At 39.9% G+C, this 23582-nt stretch overlaps 1 protein-coding gene across 3 annotated transcripts in view; it reads left to right on the forward strand.

Moving 5' to 3' along the window:
- Window positions 1-23582, forward strand: part of Topbp1 (DNA topoisomerase II binding protein 1) — a 57290-nt gene that overhangs the window by 7871 nt on the left and 25837 nt on the right. For all 3 annotated transcript variants that reach the window (XM_006978673.4, XM_042281515.2, XM_076576933.1), the window contains 9 exons: window positions 1102-1298; window positions 3775-3957; window positions 6510-6676; window positions 8875-9038; window positions 9185-9432; window positions 11090-11433; window positions 12314-12486; window positions 14614-14825; window positions 17023-17309. In XM_006978673.4, the coding sequence (XP_006978735.2) occupies window positions 1102-1298; window positions 3775-3957; window positions 6510-6676; window positions 8875-9038; window positions 9185-9432; window positions 11090-11433; window positions 12314-12486; window positions 14614-14825; window positions 17023-17309 (1975 nt within the window). The remainder of the gene's footprint in view (window positions 1-1101; window positions 1299-3774; window positions 3958-6509; window positions 6677-8874; window positions 9039-9184; window positions 9433-11089; window positions 11434-12313; window positions 12487-14613; window positions 14826-17022; window positions 17310-23582) is intronic.

A 23582-nucleotide genomic window follows, 5' to 3' on the forward strand; every position in this document is an offset into this window, starting at 1 on the left:
CCCTGTTCCCTCCTGTGGGGTGGAGGGGAGTAGAGATAAGATTGATATGTGTGTGTGTGTGTGTGTGTGTGTGTGTGTGTGTGTGTGTGTGTGTGTGTGTGTGTGTGTAAGCCATTAGCTGAGATGTGATCACTCATTGTAAAGTGAGCCTATTTTATGCACTGGCCTGGACATTAGATGTATGTAGGGATCAAAACAGGACAGGAGTTTCCTTTATGGAGTTCGGAGGTATAATTACGTTTTCTCTAAAATTTGGTTTATAGTTATAAGTCCAGGTATCTGAATTATATCAGCATTCTGTGGCATTTTTCTGCACTTTTTTTGACACCATTCAGCATATACTCAGTATGTTTCCTAGCTAGTACTAGCCTGATGAAAATAACATATCTGTCTATTGTGGCAACAAAATAGCTGTGATAATTTTGTTGGTGCTTTGCCAGAAATCATTACTTGACCTATCAATGCCAGGTGGTGGTGGTGCACACAACTCGTTTACAAAGTGAGTTCCAGAATAGGCTCCAAAAGCTACGCAGAGAAATCCTGTCTCAAAAAAACAAGAAAAAAGTAATGAAAGAGCCAGTGGTGGTGATGGCGTACACCTTTAATCCCAGCACTTGGGAGACAGAGACATACAGTTCTCTGTGAGTTTGAGGCCAGCCTGGTCTACAGAATGAGTTCCAGAACAGGCAAGGATACATAGAGAAACCCTGTCTCGGACCCCCCCTCAGCGTCCCCCCCCCCCAAAAAAAAAGGAATAGTGGAAGAATTTAATGTATTTTATATCAGGCATCCAGTGAACACTAGGTTTTTAAATGGAGATTCAGTCTTACAGTTCTGCCAGGTGCTCCCCATTTATTAGCAAGGACTTAGGGTTGATCGTGCTTTCTTTGAGGTCTGCAGACTGTTGCTGACATACAAGTTTTTATAGAGACATGGGAGTGAGCTGGATGAGCAGTTAGTGTAATCCTCAGTGTCAGTTTTTCTTTCCCAAAAATGTTTGTAAATCCTAAAAATAAAAATGAACAAGGAAAGCAGTGATATTTAAAACTATGTGAATATTCATTGTGTTTAATCTTCCTTTCTACCATTTATTTTCTCCAGGAAAATAACCAGATACACTGACATAAACATGGAAGACTTTAAGTGTCCTATTTTTCTTGGTTGCATTATCTGTGTGACTGGCTTAAATGGCGTACACAGAAAGACAGTTCAGCAACTCACAGCTAAGCATGGAGGCCAGTACATGGGGCAGCTGAAGATGAATGAGTGTACACACCTCATCGTGCAGGAACCGAAAGGTAAAACTGCTTTAGAAGCCGTCAAATGTGGAATTCCCGTTTTACCACTTTAAATCTCCGTAGACCACCTTGTGCTTCTGACATGTCTTTGCCCAAGTTTATGTTTTTTAACCCTCTAAATTCTTGCAAAAAGATAGTTTGGGTCACAGTCTAGAAAAATTAAGCAGCCATCCTTGTGTTTGTCCAGGACATGGAATAAGTATAAAATATCAAAAGCTTTTAGTGATGTTTCATCACCTGACTTGTAGACCTTGACTGACTCCACAATTAACCAAATAACCAAGTAATGAATGACAAGAAAGCTAATATGTATAACTAAGTGCTGTTTCTTTCTCGTGACTAACTTCAGAGGCTTGATTAGGTATTTAACTTAGTGGGATGAATTGGTTTGACTTAGTAACTAGGATTGGGGTGGAGGTGGGACTTTGGTAAGGATGGAACCCAGGGCCTTATACATGTTAGACAAGTGTTCTACCACTGTGCCATATTCCCAACTTGTCTAGAACTAGAATTTCTAACTTCAAGATATACTGTACAGATTATGAGGTAAGCAAAAGTATAAAAAACATTACTGATGAGAATTCTTTAAAGTTACTATGGTTTTTGATATTTCAAGAACTTTATTCTGGGGAATGGTTTTACTGATTCTACTAAAATCCATACAAATGAATGAGAAGCGTTAATGGGTTTTATTAACCCCCTATTGTATTTGTATTTTTACTAAGCTACCTTGTTAAGAAGTAGCATTTGAGAATAATTGTTAGTTACTTGATTATTGTCATTTGGTCAGGAGATTGGTACAGCAATTATGACTAAATTGTTGCTGTGGCTTTTATCAATCTGAATTATCTGTTGACTGTTTCTTGAGGTAGAAGAGACTGAGCCTAGGGCCTTGTTTATGCTAAACAAGTTATCTTCCATTGAGCTATGTCCCTAGTCCTTTTGTTAATTTCTTTTGGAGACAGGATATCATCAAGGTTACCAGGCTGGTTTTAGATTTGTGATCTTCCTGTCTTATAGTCCTGAGTAGCTGGGATATAGACTTGTACCAACAGGCCTTGCTCCATTGACTACGGAATACCAAAACAGAACTGGGTGTCATAGGTGGTGGAGGCAGGATGATCATGAGTTTAAGGCTAGCCTGGGCTTCATGGTTTGTCTTTAAAAACAAAAACCAAAAATCAAAATACAAACAGAAAAACACAACAAAAAAGTAAAAACAAAAACAAAAAATGCCAAAATGTCCTTTGACATTACATATTGACTTCAGTTTTTCTGTGATACTAATTAAAAATACATTATAAAAGTTCTTTACTGGAGCCGGGCAGTGGTGACGCATGCCTTTAATCCCAGCACTCGGGAGGCAGAGCCAGGTGGATCTTTGTGAGTTTGAGGCCAGCCTGGTTTACAGAGTGAGATCCAGGAAAGGTGCAAAGCTACACAGAGAAACCCTGTCTCAAAAAACCAAAAAAAAAAAAAAAAAAAAAGTTCTTTACTGGAAAAAAAAATTTCAAATCTCCCTGTTCTTGATTTTGGCACTTGTACAGGCTAGTTAAAGATAGTATTTATTATATTGCATACACTTATAGTGTCTGCAATAATATTTTGTGGGTGGTTTTTATTTTATTTTGTTTTGTTTTTTTGTTTTTCAAGACAGGTTTTCTCCGTGTGGTTTTGGTGTCTTTTCTGGAACTCATTCTGTAGACCAGGCTGGCCTCGAACTCACAGAGATCCACCTGCCTCTGCCTCCTGAGTGCTGGTATTAAAGGCATGTGCCACCACTGGCCCGGCATATGTTCTTATAATGTGGAGCGTGGTGGTGTACATCTTCAATCCCATCACTTGGGAGGCAGAGACAGGTGGATTTCTGTTAGTTCAACCTGATTTTGGGCCAGCCAAGCCTACATAGTGAGGCCCTGTCTCCAAAGGGGGTTGGCTGGAAAGATGTCTCAGTGGTTAAGAGCACTGTCTGCTCTTTCAGAAGACCCTGGTCTGATTGCCAGCATTTACATGGCGGCTCACAACTGGCTATAATTCCAGTCCGAGAGGACCCAAGGCCCTCTTCTAACCTCCTTGGGCATCAGGCATGCGAGTAGTGCACAGACATAGATGCACATTTGACAAAACACCAGATAGATTAAAAAGCAATTATTTATATTTTATTCATTCATTCATTTATTTGTTTAGGGGTTTTTTGAGGCAGGGTTTCTCTGTATAGCCCTAACTGTCCCAGAACTTGCTCTGTACACCAGGCTGGCCTCAAACTCAGATCCCTCTGCCTCTACCTCCAAGTGCTGGGATTAAAGGCGTGAGCCACCACTGCTCAGCAAATGAATAATTTTTTTTAAGGTAAAAGTGATTACTGATCATCTTTAATCATTACTTTTGTTTCAGTTAAGTTTTAAAAAAGAATTTACTATGAACTAATATATATAATCTAAATATTTCTGTATTTCTCTTGTAATGAACACAACAGGACAAAAATATGAATGTGCCAAGAGATGGAATGTACACTGTGTGACCCTGCAGTGGTTTCATGACAGTATTGAGAAAGGCTTTTGTCAAGATGAATCTATATACAAGGCTGGACCCAGAGCAGAAGTAAAGACAGTGCCTGATACTTCAACTCCCACTGCTCAGAGTAATGCAGCAGCCGAAAGTAAGTCTCTTCAAGATTAAAATAAACAATTATTTGTCTACATGTTAATTGATGTATTGGACTGGAGATGTAGTTTGGTGGGAAAGTTTTTGTCTTCTGAATGCAAGCCTGGGGTCTTAGTCCTAGGAAAAAGTGATGAAGTTGATTTGCTAAGAGAACCATTGAAATGTAGTATGGACTTTCTATTTTCTTCCTGTGCCTCTGAGTAGAACTAAATAACAAAATAGCTAGGTTGTGTAGAAAGTGGTGCAGAACTTCTTTTGTGTTCCCTTTAGAATGAGGGATTGTGTTGTTGGTTGTTTTTAGTCTTTGCTCTTTTGGGGGGCGCCACCCAGCTCCCAAATAAACACACATACAGGCTTATTCTTTCTTATAAATGCCTGGCCTTAGCTTGGCTTGTTTCTTGCCAGGTTTTCTTAACTTTTAAATTATCCCATCTACCTTTTGCCTCTGGGCTTTTACTTTTCTCTATTTCTGTATATCTTTTCTTTCCTTCTTATTCCATGTCTGGCTGGGTGGCTATGTGGCAGGCTCCTGGAGTCCTCCTCTCCTCATTTTCTCATTCCTTGATCTTGTTTCTCCTATTTATTCTCTTCCCCATCTATCCTTTCTCCTGCCTTGCTATTGGGCGTTCAGATCTTTATTAAACCAATCAGGTGTTTTAGACAGGCAAAGTAACACAGCTTCACAGAGTTAAAATGCAACATAAAAGAGTGAAACACACCTCTGCATCATTAAGCAAATGTTCCACAGCATAAACAAATGTAACACATCTTAAAATAATATTCCACAACAGGATTGCTTTCTTCTACCTCTTAATTCACATGAGAGGAATTAATAACAACAGTGAAGCTGGGTGGTGGTGGCACACTTTTTTAATTCCAATACTTGGGAGGCAGAGGCAGGCTGATCTCTTGAGTTTGAGGCCAGCTTGGTCTACAGAGTAAGTTCCAGGACTTACTCAGAGAAGACCTATCTTGAAAAACCAAAAAAAGAAGAAGAAGAAGAAAAGAAAAAAAACTACTAGTGAATAAATAGCCTTAGGAGAAATGGGTTTTTCTGTTTGGTGGGTTGGTTGTTTTTCAAGAAAGGGTTTCTCTAGGTGTAGCCCTGGATGTCCTAGAACTCCCTCTATAGACCAGGCTGACCTGGACCTTAGAGATCTGCTTGCTTCTGCCTCCTGGGTGCTGGGATTAAAGGAATGTGCAACCATGCCTGGCAAGAAATGGTATTTTGAAAGATTTTGTGTATTAGTATGTGTATGATACGTAAGAGTATATGCATGCCCGCCACAACACAGCCTGTGGAGATTAAAGAACATCTGTGGCCAGGCAGTGGTGGTGCATCCCTTTAATCTTAGCACTTGGGATGGAGGCAGAGGCAGGCGGATCTTTGTGAGTTCAAGGCCAGCCTGGTCTGCAGAGTGAGTTCCAGGACAGCCAGAGCTGTTACACAGAGAAACCCTGTCTTGCGGGAATAAAACACACGCACGCACACACACACGCACAAAACAGTGTGAAGTTGGCACTTTTTACCTTTATGTGAGTTGGGTTCTGAGGATTGAACTCATGGTATTAGGCCATTGGCTATCTTGACAGCCCAGGGGACTATTTTTATAACTTTGCTGAGTCATGTACTTTTTTAAGTTTTTCAAGATAAGGTTTCTCAGTATCCCTGGCTGTCTGGGTACTCATTCAATATACCAGGCTGGCCTTCAATTCCGAGATCTGCCTGTCTCTGCCTCCTAAGAGCTGGGATTAAAGGCAAATGCCACCATGACCAGCCTATATTTTCTTTATTGATATTCTGTGATGGTTATAGATTATCATTACATAATTCAGGGTGTGTTGTTTGTTTGTTTTGGTTTAGCATGGTAGCACTCCTGTATAAGATTTGGGAGGCTTAAGCAGGAGGATTGCCATGAGTTCCAGGTTGAGAACCATTTTTGTAGATCATAGAAAGACCCTGTCTCAAAAAATGAAACAAAACCAAAAATTTCATGGTATAGCAGGTAAAGTGTTTTGGTGTAAAAACTGGACATTCTCAGTCCCTAGAGTCAAGAAAAGGTGGAAGAAGTGAACCAACTCCACCACCTTGTTCTTTGATCTCCATAGGAGTTCTGTGACAGCCGTGAACCTACACCCACATGCCATACACACAGTAATATAGATACAACTCTTTAAATCTTAAAAAAGAAAGGACATCCCCCTTTGTGATGTATCGGTCAATACTAATCTCTCTTTATTTTAGAAATGCCATTTAGCAAAATTGTTAATATTTTTTTTCCAAATGCAATAATCTTGTACCTGAAGGCCAGCAACTGCATTTTTATGGGGTATAAACCACTTTAAAGAAACATTACTTATTTTCACTTTAATAATGAAAGAAACTTAATTTTACTTTTCATACTTTGTTACCAAGATTTCAGTAAAAAAACCTGAATCTTTGTCATTTGTTCATACTCCTTTGACTGTAGGAAAAGATAATTTGTAAGGAAGCATGTAATGACTTGTTTAACCTCATGAATTTATCATTTCTTTTTATATATGTAGGTCGTACTCTGGCAGATGTCAGCCATATATCCAACATAAATGGCAGCTGTGTAAATGAAACAATGTTTGGTTCAACTACTAGCAAACTTGAATGTACACTTGAAAACTTAGAAAATCTGGACATCAGTGTGTTTCAAGCACCTGAGGATTTGCTAGATGGCTGTCGGGTATGTCTATTGTATAACATTCAGTAAATGCTATTAATCTTTAGCCCCGAGTTTAGGGCTAGCTTGGGCTACAGTGAGCTCAGACATGCACACACCCTCAGCCTGACTCTGAAGACCCCTCTTAGTTGGACTTGCTGTATGTAAACAAACTCTCTACTGAATTAGGAGGCTGGCACTCACTGTGCTCATACTGTGCCTGTGAGTCTGTGCCTCGGATGTAGCTTCATCTGTTGTACATCAAAGTTCATTTTACTCCTCAACTCTGCTCTGAAATCTGACCAGTTACATTAAAATATTTAACTTGTAGCTATCATTTATTATTTACAATATTAATACCACTAATCATTTCATGTTACATTATGTTATTTGAAATATCACTTAATTTCCATGAATAACTAAAATGGCTGTTATCTTGAGGGTAATACTTAGACAATTCAGATCCTTTTTCAGGGCCATGTGGGTGAAGTTCTTGTTGCTAAGCCCAACAACCTGACCTTAGCCTTCAGTACCCCATGTGGTGGAAGGAGTGAACCCAATCCCACAAATTACCCTGACATGTGCATGTGGTTTGCCCATGCACACAAGAAATAAATGTAAATTTAAAAAATAATAAAATGCTTTCCCAGAGTCCTAGACATGCATTACTGTCACCTTAAAGTCTGCCTTCTTAATTGTGTACCAGGCCTTGGGTTGAGTCCTCAGCAATAGAAGGAAGAAGATTTGATTTATAAATTATTTCTCTGTTCAGTTACTCTTGGGTTTTTCAGATGATTTTTAGTGTGTGCATATAAGAGTCGTGATGGAAACATCGTATCTCCTACACCCACATACTTCATAGAGTGCTATTAGTAGAGTGATTAGGCCATGCATTCATTCTCACAGCAGGCAAAGATCAATTGTGTTTTGTTATTAAGGGCCAATTATCCTTCTAAGATTTATCAACTTACTGGTGGGGCAGAAAGGCACTTTGTGTAATTTTTTTTCTCAAGTCTTAGAATATACTAATTCTAATGTGACTTTGAATTTTTCTTTCCATGTAGGAAGCATTTGATTCTTAATTTTTGTTAGGATTTATTCTAGTAATAGTGATGATTTGGGACATATGGAAATAGAATGTCAGTTATTGAACTTTTTGAAAAATGGAGGTAAAAAAAATTATATGTTTAATTGGCTTAAACATACACCTTTATAGTTTAAAATCCCTGTGTGCATATTTCTTCAAAGTATTGTGCTCAGCTCTTTGACTTGCTGTTTTTGTTGAAATCAACTAGATAGAAATTTCAGGAAAGATAAATATTACATTTACAAGAAGTCACCCCTTTACAACTTGAGAAGCTAGCTGCATGTTAGAAATACCTCTGCCACCCACCAAACCTGATGACCTGAATTCCAGTTCTGGGACCCATAAGGTGGAAGAGAACTGAGCTACATATGTTGTATGACACATGTGTGCTCGTATACACGTGTGCGCGCGCGCGCGCGCACACACACACACACACAGAGTGAAAATCTTTTAATAAGATGTGCACCAAAATTTAGAAGATGTTGAAGTCTGGTCTTTTTTTTTTTTTTTTTTTTTTTTTTTTTTTTTTTTGTAAATTTATTTATTTTGTATACAGTGTTCTGCCTGCATGTTTGCCTGAATGTCAGAAGAGGGCACCAGATCTCATAGATGGTTGTGTGCCACCATGTGGTTGCTAGGAATTGAACTCAGGTCCTCTGGAAGAGCAGTCAATGTTCTTAACTTCTGAGCCATCTCTCCAGCCCGAAGTCTGGTCTTCTAATTCATTTGAGGCTTCAGTCCTCCTTTAGGTTTCTACTGGAAGATGCCAGTGCTGTGGGACTATAAACAGATGTTTAAAAATATCAGTTTCAGGCTGAGGAGATGGCTAAGTGGGTCAGTAGTTGCTGTGAAAGCAGAGGGGCTAGAATTTGGATCCCCAGCAAACCATGTAAAAGCTGTGAGTGATGATGTCCAGTACTCTGTGTGTGTGTGTGGGGGGGGGGGGATAAATAGATCGAGGGGGTTTGCTAGCTGCCAGTATGAGTGTACATGCATTAATTTCAGTATATATTTCACTCCTTAAATATCCCAAAATATGTGTAAAGTGTCTTATTTACACATAGTGGAAATAGATTTCTTGTTAATTTGTTTCTGTTGAATATGTTAATCCAAAGCACATCTTCTTTGTTTGCAGATATACCTCTGTGGTTTTAGTGGCAGAAAGCTAGATAAGCTGAGAAGGCTTATTAACAGTGGCGGTGGAGTTCGATTTAATCAACTTAATGAAGATGTAACTCATGTAATTGTGGGAGATTATGAGGATGACCTGAGGCAGTTTTGGAGCAAATCATCCCACAGGTCCCGTCAGTCTTTAATTCATACCACTTTATTCTGGAATGATTTGGGTTAAGTTTGCATGTCTGTGCAGCTTTGGGAATGCATGGTAAGAGGGATAATGGTATTCCTCACGTAGACCAGAGCTTAACTGTGTGCTCTTTTTGTAGGCCTCACGTAGTGGGAGCAAAGTGGTTGCTGGAGTGTTTTAGCAAGGGATATATACTCCCCGAAGAGCCGTATATCCACACTAACTACCAGCCAGCTGGGATTCCGGTTTCAGATCAGCCTGCACACCAGACAGTTGTCTTAGAAAAGAGCAGCACATTCTCTAAGAAAGATTTTGCTCCTAATGAGAAGCTCCAGCAAGCTGATGAGGATCTGCTAGCTCAATATGTAAATAATGACTCCACAGTAGGTAAGAAATAGTTGATTAGCATTTATAGTTAGGAAGCAATGTATACATGTATAATATCTGCCAAGTTTTTTATGAACTTTTTTATTTATTATTTTTTGGTTTTTCCAGACACAGTTTCTCTGTATAGCCCTGGCTGTCCTGGAACTCACTCTGTAGACCAGGCTGGCCTTGAACTCAGATCTACCTATTTTTGCCTCCCAAGTACTGTGATTAAAGTTGTGTGCCAGCACCACCTGGCTTCTATGAACTTATTTATTTTTATTTAAAGTTTTAGACTTGTAACTTTTTCTAACCAAACAAGGCCATCAGGCTCAGAATCATTTAATCATCACTGTCTCGAGCTCTCTCACAGTAGCTCTATGTTTGGTTTGAGTATGAACTTGTTTGTTTTTTTTTAAATTGGGGGTGGAGGAGAGTGAGCATGCTGGTGCCTTCATAGGTCAGAGATGAGATCCTTGTGGAGCTAGAGTTACGGACATTTGTGTCTACTGTGGATGCTAGGAATAGAACTCAGGTTCTTTGTGAGAGCTGTACATGCTCTTAGGCACTGAGCCATCTCTCTGGCATCTGTGTGTTCATTGTAATCGCATAAGCTTGTAACAAATGCCCTCTGACTGGGATATGAGAAGTCTGTCATGCTGTCTCAGCATATGGTTTTGTTAATGTGGTAAGGTAGATTACCAGCATAGAGTTAGGACTAAACTTTTTCCTTTTTAAAGTGTATTGTGAAATATTTGATATATCAAAAAGAATATTGTGATGAATGGTCACATTGTCCTATTTATGAAAGTAGAGCATTACCACTGTGCCAAGAGCCTCCTGTGAAATCCATCTTGGCTTTATAATTTGTGTTATGTGTGGGTGTCTGGATATACATGATATATATCTCTCTATATATGATTCTTTGATTTTGTATCTAGGTTATTTACTTGTTTATTTATTGTAATGCTAAGGTGTGACCCAGACATAGGCTTCATCATTGAGCTGTTACCCTCTTTATTTTTAGTTTTAAGGCCTAATCTGGTCTTGGACATCCTCCACAGGGCACACAGGCCTATAACATCAACTGCCTCAGCCTTCTGAGCAGTTGATGTTACAGACCTTGTTCCACTAGTTCAAGTTACATAAAGTATATATACTTTAGTTCTCTGTTACCCCTGTAACATATACAGTTTCTAGTTCTTAGAGAGTCATAAATTTTTAATTGCTGTAAACAAAGATTTTGATTATTTTCCTAATTTTATTCAGTGGCACTCACCTTTATTTCCAGCATTCTGGAGGCAGAGGCAGTAGGATCTTAAGGCCAGCATAGCAAGCTCCAGGACAGCCAGGACTAGATAGAGAGACCCTGTCTTGAAAAAACAAACAAACAAACAAAAACCCAACTACTAAAAAGACATGTTTATTAGAACATCGTAATTTTCAGGCCAAAATTGGGTTTCTACTCTAGTTTCATACTTAGAACAGACATGACAGTTGTGTTTTTAATTGAAGATGCTGTTACTTGTAATATTCGTCCTTGAACTCATGGAGATCCATCTGCTTCTGTTTCCCAGTGTCGGAATCAAAGCTGTGAATTACCACACTAACACTATGTAGAAATAAAATCTTAAGTCTAGTAATTGTCAAATAGAGACCCTGCTTTTTTCTTTTCCAGTTGAAGCTATAGAGCCTGAAGTTGGGCCTTACAGTGATTCTACTCAAGTTGAGCCCTGTGATGACTCCACTCACATTTCTGTGCAAGCGGAAGACCAGTCTTCAGTCAGCCATTGCCTCCTTGATGGCTCTGCAGTTCCTGAGGAAGGCTTATTTAGCCAAAAGAGCTTCTTGGTTTTGGGTTTTAGTATTGAAAATGAATGTAACATTGTAAACATCATAAGAGAACATGCTGGAAAGATTGTGTCCCTTCCCAGCAGAATTGTTGCTGACTATGCTGTGGTTCCACTGCTGGGGTGTGAAGTAGAAGCAGCTGTGGGAGACGTTGTTACAAACACATGGCTGGTAAGAAACATTGACAGTCGAAATCCAAGACTGAAGGAGTTTTGGCTGCCCAGGTCTTAATGTGTACTTTTGAAACAATTCAGTCTGTCTAGCAAGATGGCCCAGTGGGTAAAGGCACTTGGCTATGGAAGCCTGGCAACCCGAGTTTGCCCCGGAACCCATGCTGGAAGGAGAGAACTTGGAAAAGTCATCCTCTGGCTTCTCTGCATACACTCTTGTCTCCTTCCTTCTCACGTGTCCTTTTGCATGCACATACAATAATTTAAAAAAATGTAAAACTCTTCAGCTTCTTGGTCCTCATCCTGTAACTCCAGCTCTGGTGACCTGACACTTCCTTCTGACCTCCACAGGCCCTGCCCTCACATGCACAAACACACACTCTCACACATACATACACACATTAAAAATAAAATACCTTTTAAAGAATTTAAACGTCTGTTCTTCTTGGTCCTGACACTGACATGCGGAAGTTGCTGTCACAGGGCTGTGTCAGCAGCACTCATTGTCAGGAGGTCTGTGTAGCCTGTCTCACCTCGTACTGTTGATCCTTCCTCACAGCTGGTGTACAACGTGCACTTTTCAAAAAATGTCTCAAGAGTGAAGAGAAAATGTTAAACTCAAATACTGATAGAGGTGAAATACAAAGTAACTTCCAGTTGCTATAGCAATCCATCTTACTGATTTAATATGCAAATATAAAGATCTAATGTCTACATATCTCTTTGACTGTCATTTGGAATGTGCTGAGAACGAACATGCTGAAGAGTGTTAATGTGAAATTCCTTTTTCTTAAAACAACAATTGCTAGGATTGTAACTTGAGTCTGTCTTAACCACTTATTTCTTACTTACAGTAGCTTTCTTACTTTTGTTTTCCAAAGGTTACGTGTATAGAGTACCAGACACTAGTTGATCCCAAGTCGAATCCCCTCTTCACACCAGTGTCGGTAATGTCGGGAATGACTCCTTTAAAGGACTGTGTGATTTCTTTCAGTCAGTGTGTTGGAGCAGAAAGAGATTCCTTGGTATTCTTAGCAAGTCACCTTGGAGCAAGGTATGTAATATTTTTCAGTCTGTCTGTTACGCGCGCGCGCGCGCACACACACACACACACACACACACGGTGTTATGCATCAACTGAGGGCTTTGCGCATGCTAAGCAGGGGCTCTACTACAGCATTCCCAACCACATCATGTTTTATTTATTTATTTTTTTGACTTAATGGAAAGTATTGTAATTACATTTGGCCGGGTTTTTATTTGTTGTGTGGTTGATGAGTAGGTATTGTGTCTATAATGGCTCTGGGAAGCAGAGGGATGTATACTGCTAGATGGATGTCTGGCAGACTTTTAAGGCTGTAGGCATTGATTGATTTTTTTCCCTTGGCTTAGTCACCATGAAAGGGAATGATTAACAGTGATGTGTGTGGGCTGTTACTGAATTGTGCTTGTCTAAGCATTGTGCCTTTCAATGTGCTGTAAGGATATTTCCTCTTTCTTCTACCTCTTCTTCCTCCTCTTCCTCCTTTCTTCTTCTTTTAATATGCATCCATTGCTTCTCTTCTTTTCAACCAGAAATGCAAATGGAGCACGTTGCAAGGAATGCAAGGAACACTTTGGAAATAAAGGAATTAAAAAGTTACCTGCAAAATCCTTCAGTAGCTCAACCTCCCTAATTGGCCATTACATAGTAGCATTTGAAAAAAAGTAGAAATCAGGTATATCAATACATATCCATTAACCAACTTCATATTTAATGGGAAATATTTTTAAATTAAGAACATAAAGAGCATATTCCTTCAGATAGCATACTCAACATTCTGGGAGGAAATGATGGCCAAAGGTAGAAGTAAAGACAAAAAGGAGGTCACGGGTTTGACTTCAGGTCAAAAGGCATTAAACAAGAAAAAGAAGAGTCCTGTACGTAAAGAGTGTGCCCATGGAAGGTAAAATGTCAGTATACCTAGTAGAGCATCTGTGTCTTCCTAGGACGGTGGTTCTCAACCTTCCTAATGCCGCAACCCTTTACTACAGTTCCTCATGTTGTGGTGACCCCAAACTAAAATTATTTTCATTGCTACTTTGTAATTGTAGTTTTGCTATTGGTGTGAATCGTAAATATTTCTGAAGATAGAGGTGTGTCAATGAGGTCATGACCCACAGGTTGAGAACCACTGTCCTAGGAGCCCAACTGGGAGAGGAGTCAACAGACATTGGAGGCTTGGAATAATACCACCCACATTTAGGGTGGGTCTTTCAATCTCTCCTAACCTCCTGGAAACTCTCTCATCCTGAGACATGCTCTGATGTTTGTCGATGGTGATTCGAGATCACTTCAAGTTGATAATCAAGATTAGCTATCACCATAGCACATGGGTTGGTGTGTTAATGTTAAATAGGAGCCTGAAAACTATTGGAAATAGTCAAACAGTATTGGAAGACAGGAAATCGGCCTTAAGACCCAGAATCAGGAAAGACTGATGGTTTCAGTTTCAAGAGCTGGGCTCAGTTTCTGCTCGTATTCCCTTGATGCTCTTCACTCTTGACTAAGTCACTTAGTTTCCTTTTCCCCTTGCCTGCAAAACACTGAGATTTACAAAAAATGAGATAATAATTCAGATGATGTGTGAAAATGCTTTGGGAAGTTATAATGAGTAAAAAGATAGGTATTTATACCATTACTGCGCTCCTAAAATTGTTCCATACTCCTTTTGGTAGGAAGGTATAGATGGTGTTCAGTGTATGTGCTGCTCTCTTGGAGAGGACCCATGTTCCCTTCCCAGCACCCATGCTGAGCTGCTTGCTCTGAGTTACCCTGTGACTCTACTTCTAGGTGACCTGATGTCTTCTGGACTCCACAGGCACTTGCACACATATATGTACATGCACACATGCATAATAAAAAATCTTTTTAAAAAATCTATCACCTTTTCATTAGTGTATGTTTTCTTTGGGGGGTGGTTTCAAAACAAGGTTTCTCTGTATAGACCAGGCTGGCCTTGATCGAACTCAGAGATCCCCCTGCATCTGCCTCCCTCCGGGATTAAAGGCGTGTGCCACCACAGCTTGGAATATGTTTTCTTGAAGTAAACTAATCCCGCTATTATAAAAGAAACTTTGTTCTTAGTTTGTAGACTAATTTATTTGTGATCATTTGCTTTCCTTTCCATGTAAATTTTAGTGTTCAAGAATTCTTTGTTCGCAAATCCAGCGCAAAGAAAGGGATGCTCGCCAGTACACATCTTATAGTGAAAGAACCGATTGGTTCTAAATACGAAGCTGCAAAGAAGTGGAGTTTGCCGGCGGTCACTATTTCATGGCTCTTAGAAACTGCTAGAATGGGGAAGAGAGCGGATGAAAGCCATTTTCTGGTTGACAGTGCACCTAAACAAGGTTAGAACTCTTTGTTTTTATGTCTTTTACAACTTGATGGTTTCTGAAATAGGAGTGTTCCAAGACTTGCTTTGAAAAGTTCTTTTGTCTCTGCTGTGAGACCTGTGAGTCTTTGTTGTGTGTTTGTTATTGAAGGCCAAATGGTTGTGCTTTTAGCACAGATGCTTAGTGTGCACTGTATCCTGTGCTGTCCCTATGATCTGAAAGCTAGTAAAGGACACACCCAGGGTTTCAGTGTTGAAGTAGAAAGATGTGAGCATCTATCTTAGTTAGTTAGTCTTGATAAGTTTCTACCATGGCTCACACTAGCATGGTGTGTAGCTAATGTGTTCTTACTGCTTATCTGGGCTTTTACGTGTTCCCTCAACATGACTTAATACTTGCCTACTATCTTACTTTTCTGTTGCTGTAATAAGATACCATGACCAAAAGCAGCTTGGGGAGGAAAGCATTTATTTCATTTTACAACTTGTAGTCCATCATCTAGGGAAGTCGGGGCAGGAACCTGAAGGCAGAAACTGATGGGGAGACCATGGAGAAGTGCTGCTTACTGGCTTACTCCTCGTGGCTTGCTCAGCCTATTTTCTTATACCATCCAGGGACCATCTGCCCAGGGATGGCACCACCCACAGTGAACTGGGCCCTCCCACATCAGTCATCAATCAAGAAAGCACACCACAGGCTTCCCAGGCTTTATGTCTAGTTGACAAAACCAGCCAGCACAGCTAGCTTCCTTTTACCTTTAGCTAGACTGTCCGTTCTCTGGGAGAGACAGACACCTTCTTTGACTCCGCAGTTATGGTTCTGTCTCATTTTTGCGCTTTTTTTCCTTCGAGGATTCTCCTTGCCTGGAGAAACTGGTTTGCTTTCCTTCCTCCTGCAAACTGTAAACTCTGTAAAGTCTTGTGAATTCTTTATTTTTATTGTCTAGTAATGGGCTTGGCATGAAGTAGCCAAAAGTGTTTTGCTAAAGTTGAGCAAAGGTGGAAGCAGAGGTGGGAGGGTCCAAGTAGCTTCTAAGTGGAAGTGTTGCTAGGCAGACTGCAGAGGCCAGTCACCATCCTGGGAACCCTCCGAGCTGTCACCTACTAACCTAGACAGACCAGACCTGCTTGATTGCCACAAGGATTGGAATTTTCTCCTTTCTTGACTGGTGGATAAACTTTTGTTTGTTTGTTTGTTTTTTGTTTTTGTGAGTGGGTTTATAATTATCTGTTTCAGTTAATGTGTGTGTGTGTGTACAATTCGATACATATATTACATTCATGTACACATGTATTTATGTGTGTGTGTTTATTTGTATTTGTGTATGTGATATTTGCATGTGCATATCTGTGTGATCAGAGGTCAACATTGTGCGTCTTCCTCCATCATACTCCACCTTGGTTTTAGAGACAGGGTCTCTCACTGAACTTGGAGCTCACTGATGAGGTGAGCTTCAAGGATCTGCCTGCTCCCACCACCAGTACTGCAGTTACAGGTGCACACCACTGCACCCAGCTTTCATGTGGTGCTGGGGACCTGAACTCAGGTCTTTGTTCTTGCAAAGTATGCATTTTATCCACTGAGCCACCTGTTCAGTCCTTAGCATACATTTTAATATCATCTGGAAGCCGGGATTTGTAGTGCCCGTCTGAAGCCCAGTACTTGTGAGGCAGAGGCAGGAGGGTCACTTAGCAGGTATGTCCAACCTGTGGCCTGTGCTCTGATGTCATACAAAGATGGCTTCAAGTGCAGCCCAACACACAAAAAATAACTGGGTGTTTGGTTGGTTGGTTGGTTTGCTTTCATTTAGTTTCTTAAGACAGGCTTTCTCTGTGTAACAGCTCTGGCTATCCTGGAACTTCCTTTGTTGACCAGGCTGGCTTCGAACTCACAGAGATCTCCTTGCCTCTGCCTCCAAGTCCAGGCTGTTTTTTGTTTGTTGGTTGGTTTCTTAACTCTGATTGTTGGGTTCTCTTTGAAGATGACAATGTTTTATGGCAGTGTCAATGGGTTAGGCACACCTGCAAAAGTCTATGAGACATGTCTCAAAAATAAGTTCATCCGGTTTGCTTCTTGGAAAGTAGGAGTATAACTTTATGGTGTAAAGTATACTGAGACAATATGTGGAACCCAACAAAATATCAAAGTGTCATTTTGAAAGAAAAAGCTGATATTAGTGGTTTGTTTGTTTCTTTTCATTTTCAATCTATAGAACAAGTATTAGAAACTAAGCTACCAAATGTAATGAATCCAAATCCAGACTCTCCAGGACATCCCGATACACATCTAGAAATGCACAGAAAAATGGCTGTTACACCTTTGGACATGAACCGCTTTCAGAGTAAAGCTTTCCAGGCTGTTATATCTCAGCACTGTAAGCAGGACTCAGTCTCTTCGGCACTTAAGAAGCCGCTTAAGAAGGAACCCTCCTTACACCTGGACACACCATCAAAGTTTCTGTCTAAGGACAAACTTTTCAAGCCATCTTTTGATGTGACGGTAAGGCTTGAAGGAAATGGTACCAGTGCTAATGGTTATGGTTTATAAAGGTAGAGCCTCACGTTGTGCATCACCACCAAATTTTGTAATGTAAAGTCTTCCAAGGATGTTGATAAATAAGTGCTCAGAGCTGAGATAATAGCTGTGTCCACATATAATGTGGAGTTAGGGCCCTGGATTCAAGTCCCAGATTGCTACATGAACACAGCTCTAGGTAGATCATTTAACCCCTCTGAGCATCACTTTGAAATGAGATAGTACAATGAAATGGTTTTGTAAGCTTTGAAATAGAGAACGTGTTGCTGCCTTGAGGTACAAGTTAAATGTACCTTGGGCTGGCTTTCTGAAAGTCCCTCATGTCACCTTAACTTTCCAGTCCTTCCTCTTAGAGGAGATAGGTGGTGTTTCTGTCTGTTCTGAACAGTGTGGTCTGTCACCTTTGGAAATTAATCCACAAATCAAAAGCTAAAAAAACATTTTCAAATAGTCTCCTTTCAAACCCCTAAGACATTCTTTTTCTACCTTTCATTTGGGAGCTTTTGCCTTCTGAGTAGCTGTTGAAGTCATTGCCTATGGTTTCTATATCCTTGAACCCATTTGCCTGTTGATAGTTTGCTTATAGAATATTAAGAAATAGTATGTTAGCTGGGCCTGGTAGTACTGCCTATAATTCCAGTTCCTTGGAAGCCAAGGAGGGGGATCATAAGTTCAAGACTTTTCTAGGTTACATACTGAGTTCAAGGTCTGCCTCAGAAAGTACTTTTGTTTTTTGTTTGTTTTTAAAAGAGCGGTGTAGAGGTAGATTCGTAATAGAATAGTGGTCTGGCGGACATGAGAGGACACTGGGTTCTAGCCACAAAAAACCAAGTACATTTTAGGTATTTTTATTACTATGTTTAGTAGCAGATGATTCATCTTCCAAAAATAAATATTAATTGATACCAGGACAGTTTTACCAGGTTAATGTATACCTTTAATCTTACTAATTCTGGTGGTTCTTAAGACAAAATGGTTTCTTTAGAGTCCTATGGTTTTGCATGAAATCCCTTTCAAAATTCTGTGATTAGTGCTCTGCCCCATGACCCTTAAGCAGAGGAAAACCACTATCCTGGTGCTGTGACTTCTGGAGCCAGGCTGACCCTGCTTTGTGCTGCTTTGTGACAGCATGTGAACTCTGAGCTTCACCATTCCTTTCCTGAGATCATGTTAAGTCATGAAATGAGTCCAGACAACTTTTTCTCTTTACTTTTTAGTTTTGCAAGACAGGTTTTCTCTGTGTAGCCTTGGCTGTCCTGGAACTCGCTCTGAGACCAAGCTGGCCTTAAAGTCAGAGATCCACCTGGCTCTGCCTCCCAAGTGCTGAGATTAAAGGCGTGCGCCACCACTGCCTGGTTCAGACAACTTAAGTGCACAGTTCACAGACCCCTTAAATGGTAAAGAAAAACAATACTCTGCTAAATGAAATAGTGTACTGACACTATTTCAGTATTATAGTAGTTGGGAAGCCATTGTCCATGTTCAGATAGAGTTGCTAATACTGTGTACCCTTCCTGATGCCCCTTCTTAATATTTCTAATTCATGAAAGTAGCTCCCCTCTCGATAACTTCTCACAGTTGTGTTATGCTTGTTTCTGGCTTTTACATAGGTAGTGTTATAAAGCCTGTGTTTTGTCTGTTTAGATTTATTTATTATGTATACAATGTTCTGTCTGCAGTGTATGCTTGCAGGCTAGAAAAGGTTATCAGAAGTCATTACAGGTGGTTGTGAGCTACCATGTGGTCGCTGGGAATTGAACTCAGGAACTCTAGAAGAGCAGCCAGTGCTCTTAACCTCTGAGCCATCTCTCCAGCCCGCAAAGTCAGTTTTGTTTTCTGTTTATTTTTTTTGCATCTGTTTGGTTGGATTTGTTTAGCCTCTATTGTGTAGATTTGCCCATGTTCTACTTAATTGTAATTAATTGGTTTATCAGAAGATGGCATTTTATCTAAGGTGTAGTGTTTGATAGATATCTAATATAAAAGATCAACTTCTTGATAACTTAAACCCTTTGTATCCTTTTCTAATAGATGTTTATTTACCTATCCTATATATTAAGCGAGGTTTGCAAGATTCTTGTGTTGGTAATTCTTTTTCTTTGGAAATCTCACACGGTTTTTGTTTTTAGTAAGTAGTTGCTGTGTTAGTTGGCACACTGACATGCATGACTTGCAGTAGTCAAAATGTAGACTGTGGCTTTTGATATTACAAACTGCCTATCCTGTTTAATGCTTTTTGGCTTGAGGGCTGTCTGCTCTGGTTCTAGGAGTTTAATCTCTGCTGTCTTATCGCTAAGATCTGTCATATATTATTTGGTAATTAGTTTATACTTGCATTATATGTATCTATATTATGTGTTTGCTTGATATCCTCTTTTTTTTTTTTTTTTTTTTTTTTTAGGTATTAAGACAGTTTTACTATATAGGCAGCTCTGGCTGCTTTGATATATAGAACCACACTGGTCTTGAACTTGGGGTGCTCCTCCTGCATCTGCCTCCTGAGTGGGATTAACACAGTAGTATATACCTGACTGTGTTAATACTGTCAGTGTGTTCTTATTCCCCTTCTTAATCTTTTGTTGTTGGTTAGTTTTAAATCATACTGGCTTTCACTCTGAAGCAATCATTCTTCCAGTCCATGAACATACCCTTGGTGGGGAATATTCTTGTTTTTCATTTTAAGTTACCACATATTGATGAGTTTCAGTCTTTACTCTGCTTTGTGTGTTTGAAATGTTCGCTGTCATTTTTGAAGCTTTGCAAAGCTTTGGTAGGATCTTTTTTTGGTAGATTCCTTAGAGTGAGTGTGAGTAGTTCTTGCTTTTGAACATTGAGAACTTTTGTGGCATTGATTCTTTAATATACTGTTTGAATCAACTTTTCTGTTCTGCAGTTTTCCCTTGAGTTTCCTGAGCATGCTGCTCTGTTCTACCATGTATGTCTGTTTGGCTGTGTGTGTGTGTGTGTGTGTGTGTGTGTGTGTGTGTGTGTGTGTGTGTGTCTATAGTTTCCAATAATTTTTTTATTTTAATTAAAATATTGCCCGCTTCTTTTCTACCTTCTAGTCCCTCCCATATTTATTCCTTCCAACTCTTCTGTGTTCCTCCCTCATTCCTTCTCACATTAGTGGACTCTTTTTATTATTTTACACACACATACAAACACACAAAGATATTTTACACATAAATAGAACCTGCTGAGTCCTTTAGTATTGCTTGTGTGTGTATAATTTCAGGGCTGACCACTTGGTGTTAGACTATCAGTTAGAGGACTCATCTCTGGGAAAATTAAATCTCCTTCTTTCAGCAGTCAGTTGCCTGTAGTTATCTGTCTAGGAGTGGGGCCCCCATGAGATCCCTCCCACATTGCTTATCTACTTCAAGATTGATTGATTGATTGATTGATTGATTTGTTTTGTATGCAGTATTCTGCCTGCCCCAGCAGGCCAGAAGAGGGCACCAGATCTCATTACAAGTGGTTGTGAGTCACCATGTGGTTGCTGGGAATTGAATACAGGACCTCTGGAAGAGCAGTCGGTGCTCTTAACCATTGAGCCATCTCTTCAGCCCCTGCTTATCTATTTATGTTGTGGTTTTTAGGTCTTGTAATGTTAGGCAGCCATGTTGCTGAAATATCATGGGTGTAGCTTCCTTGTTGTTTCTAGGAGACTCATGCTCTCATCAGACTTTCTTTGTCCTTTGACTCTTTTTTTTGGGGGGGGGGTTTCCAAGACAGGGTTTCTCTGTGTAGCTTTGGTGCCTTTCCTGGATCTCGCTCTGTAGACCAGGCTGGCCTCGAACTCACAAATATCCGCCAGCCTCTAAATAAAAATAAGTTTATTAAGGTACACAATATTTTGGGGAACACAATACCACCATATTTCCTCTCTTTTTGTCTAAAATTAAAGAAAGCTTATAACTAATACAAGAAAAACTATCCAATAAGTATATACCATATATACAGCCAAAAATTACACTAATGATATCTAGTCCATTAACGTTTGACAGATTCAGATAAAAACTCCATTATATATATTAACAATGTCCAGTCCAGTAACATCTGATAAACTCAGACCAAAAAATTTTCATTACTTATCTTATTTAAAACAAGTAGTTCCTTTTTAAAAGTAGATTCCGTAATCTCCCTTTTTATCTTATTATATCCATATTCTCTCTTTTTGCTTTTCATAATACATTCAGGCGTGCGCCGCCGCCGCCACCACCACCCGGCGTCCTTTGACTCTTACGATCTTTCCTTTCTCTTTTCCATGAGGTTCCCTGAGCCTTGGGACTTGGTACACCAGGATCACCTGATCCTGCATTTTGACCACTTGTGGTTTTCTGTAAAGGTCTCCATCTGTTGCAAGAAAAATGTCTTTGATGAGGGTTTCTGTAGGTATAGGTTAAATCTTTAGAAGGTAGTTGGGAGTTGTGCTGGTCTAGTGAGTGGCTGTAACAGGTTCTTCTCTAGGATCCACGACCTCACCAGCCCTAGGTAGTGGACTAGATTTCTAGTGTCAGGCATTTCTTTGCTGTGGAGTGGGCCAAAGTCCAGCTTACGTTGTTGGACTTCCAAGATACAAATGCAGCTCTGGCATCTTTAGGGATGGCTTGATATGCGGGTCACAGCTGGGGAGGACTATTGACTGCTCCCCTCTCTTGGCAACTGCATAGCACTTTCTGGTACTATGAAAGCTAGACTTCAGAAGGGAGGCTTTGACGTCAGATCTAGTTCAAGTGTTCTGAGTCCTAAGAATTACGTGGTGTCTTCAGCAGTGGGGACTTAACTTCAACCTCTAGGAGGCAACCAAGGGCACTAACAATAGCATGCAGTGTATGTATGTTTTTTATAATTTCAGTATCCTGAACACTTCAAAGGCTCCTTTTGTTCTTATATGTTCCAAATGGCATGCAAAGTTAGTTGTGTACTAGTTAAAGATTGTTAATCAAAATAATTCATTTATTGGCATAGTTTAAATAAATTTTGTTGTATTTATAAATTACTATGCTGATAGTATATGAGCATAGTAACATAAAAGAGAATGAGCAAGCCACCTGAGTGGTGGTAGCTTTCCCTCAGAGGACTGTGGGGTGCTTGGGAACAGGATGTGTCTTACGGTTTTTTGTTTGTTTTTCTGTTATATTCTATTAAAAAAGAAACACAAATTAACCTAACTGCTTACTTGAATTATAAAAGTAACACGATTTCAGTATGAAAAGAAGCAACTGTATATAGATCTGACAGTAGTAACAAATTGTAATATGCGCTATATACAGGCATCATACAGAGAATGAGGCACCATGCCTGGCCCACAAAACAAGACTATTTTAATATCTTAAAATCTGATTTTTTTTTTCTTTAAAATCATTAATGAAAAAGATTTTCAAGTCCAGATTAACACCTTGCTAGCCTAGCATCAATAAGCTACATTGAACACCAGAACTCTATAGATAGAGCATTGTGTAAACTGTAACTTTCCTTTTCATTTTTTGTTTGTTTGAGTCAGGGTCTCATGTAGCTCAGACTGGCCTCAGTGTTAGTATGTGGTCAAGGATGACCTTGAATTTCTGATCCGTGTGCCTCCATCTTCTGAGTACTGTGGTCATAGGTGTTGATCACTTGATGTGTGTGATGCTGGAGTATGTGTCCAGGACTCTGTGCATGCTAGGTCACTCTCCCACCTGAGCTGTGTCCCAGCACAAAGCATAAGCATTGTGTTAATAAGCTGCCATTGTGAAGCTACCTGATAACTAGCTAGTAAGTCCTTACTCTTTGGCTCTTTGGTTAGTCCCGTCTGTAGCTGAGGCTTTCCCACTCATTCCTTCTCTCCTCTCTAGTGCATCTGAATTTCTGAATTAGTTTCAGAGGTGTATGGATCTGTCAAAGCTTAGAGTTGAGGTGGCAGGTGGTAAATCCTCTCCATGGACTGTTCACGTCTCCACATGGCATCTTTTATTTGATCTGGGTGTTGAGGTTTTTGAACTCACATTCCTGAATACTTTTGTGATTCACATCTTTTATGATCTTTTCTTTTTGACGTGTGCCACTTTTTGTTACCCACATTTACAGGAGAAGGAATGTTCTCAAGAACTTGGTTTCGAACATGTGTCTCTTTGTGTTCAGTCATGCAGTCCTTGGTATCAGCATTAGGCTGATAAGAGTGGCTTCCTCCACTGGAGTCTGCAGAAATCCCGGATGAGAGCATGTGTCTGTTCTAGAGCTATCACCACCCATTGT

This window comes from Peromyscus maniculatus, chromosome 7 (genome assembly GCF_049852395.1).
Source record: "Peromyscus maniculatus bairdii isolate BWxNUB_F1_BW_parent chromosome 7, HU_Pman_BW_mat_3.1, whole genome shotgun sequence".
NCBI classification, from domain to species: domain Eukaryota; kingdom Metazoa; phylum Chordata; class Mammalia; order Rodentia; family Cricetidae; genus Peromyscus; species Peromyscus maniculatus.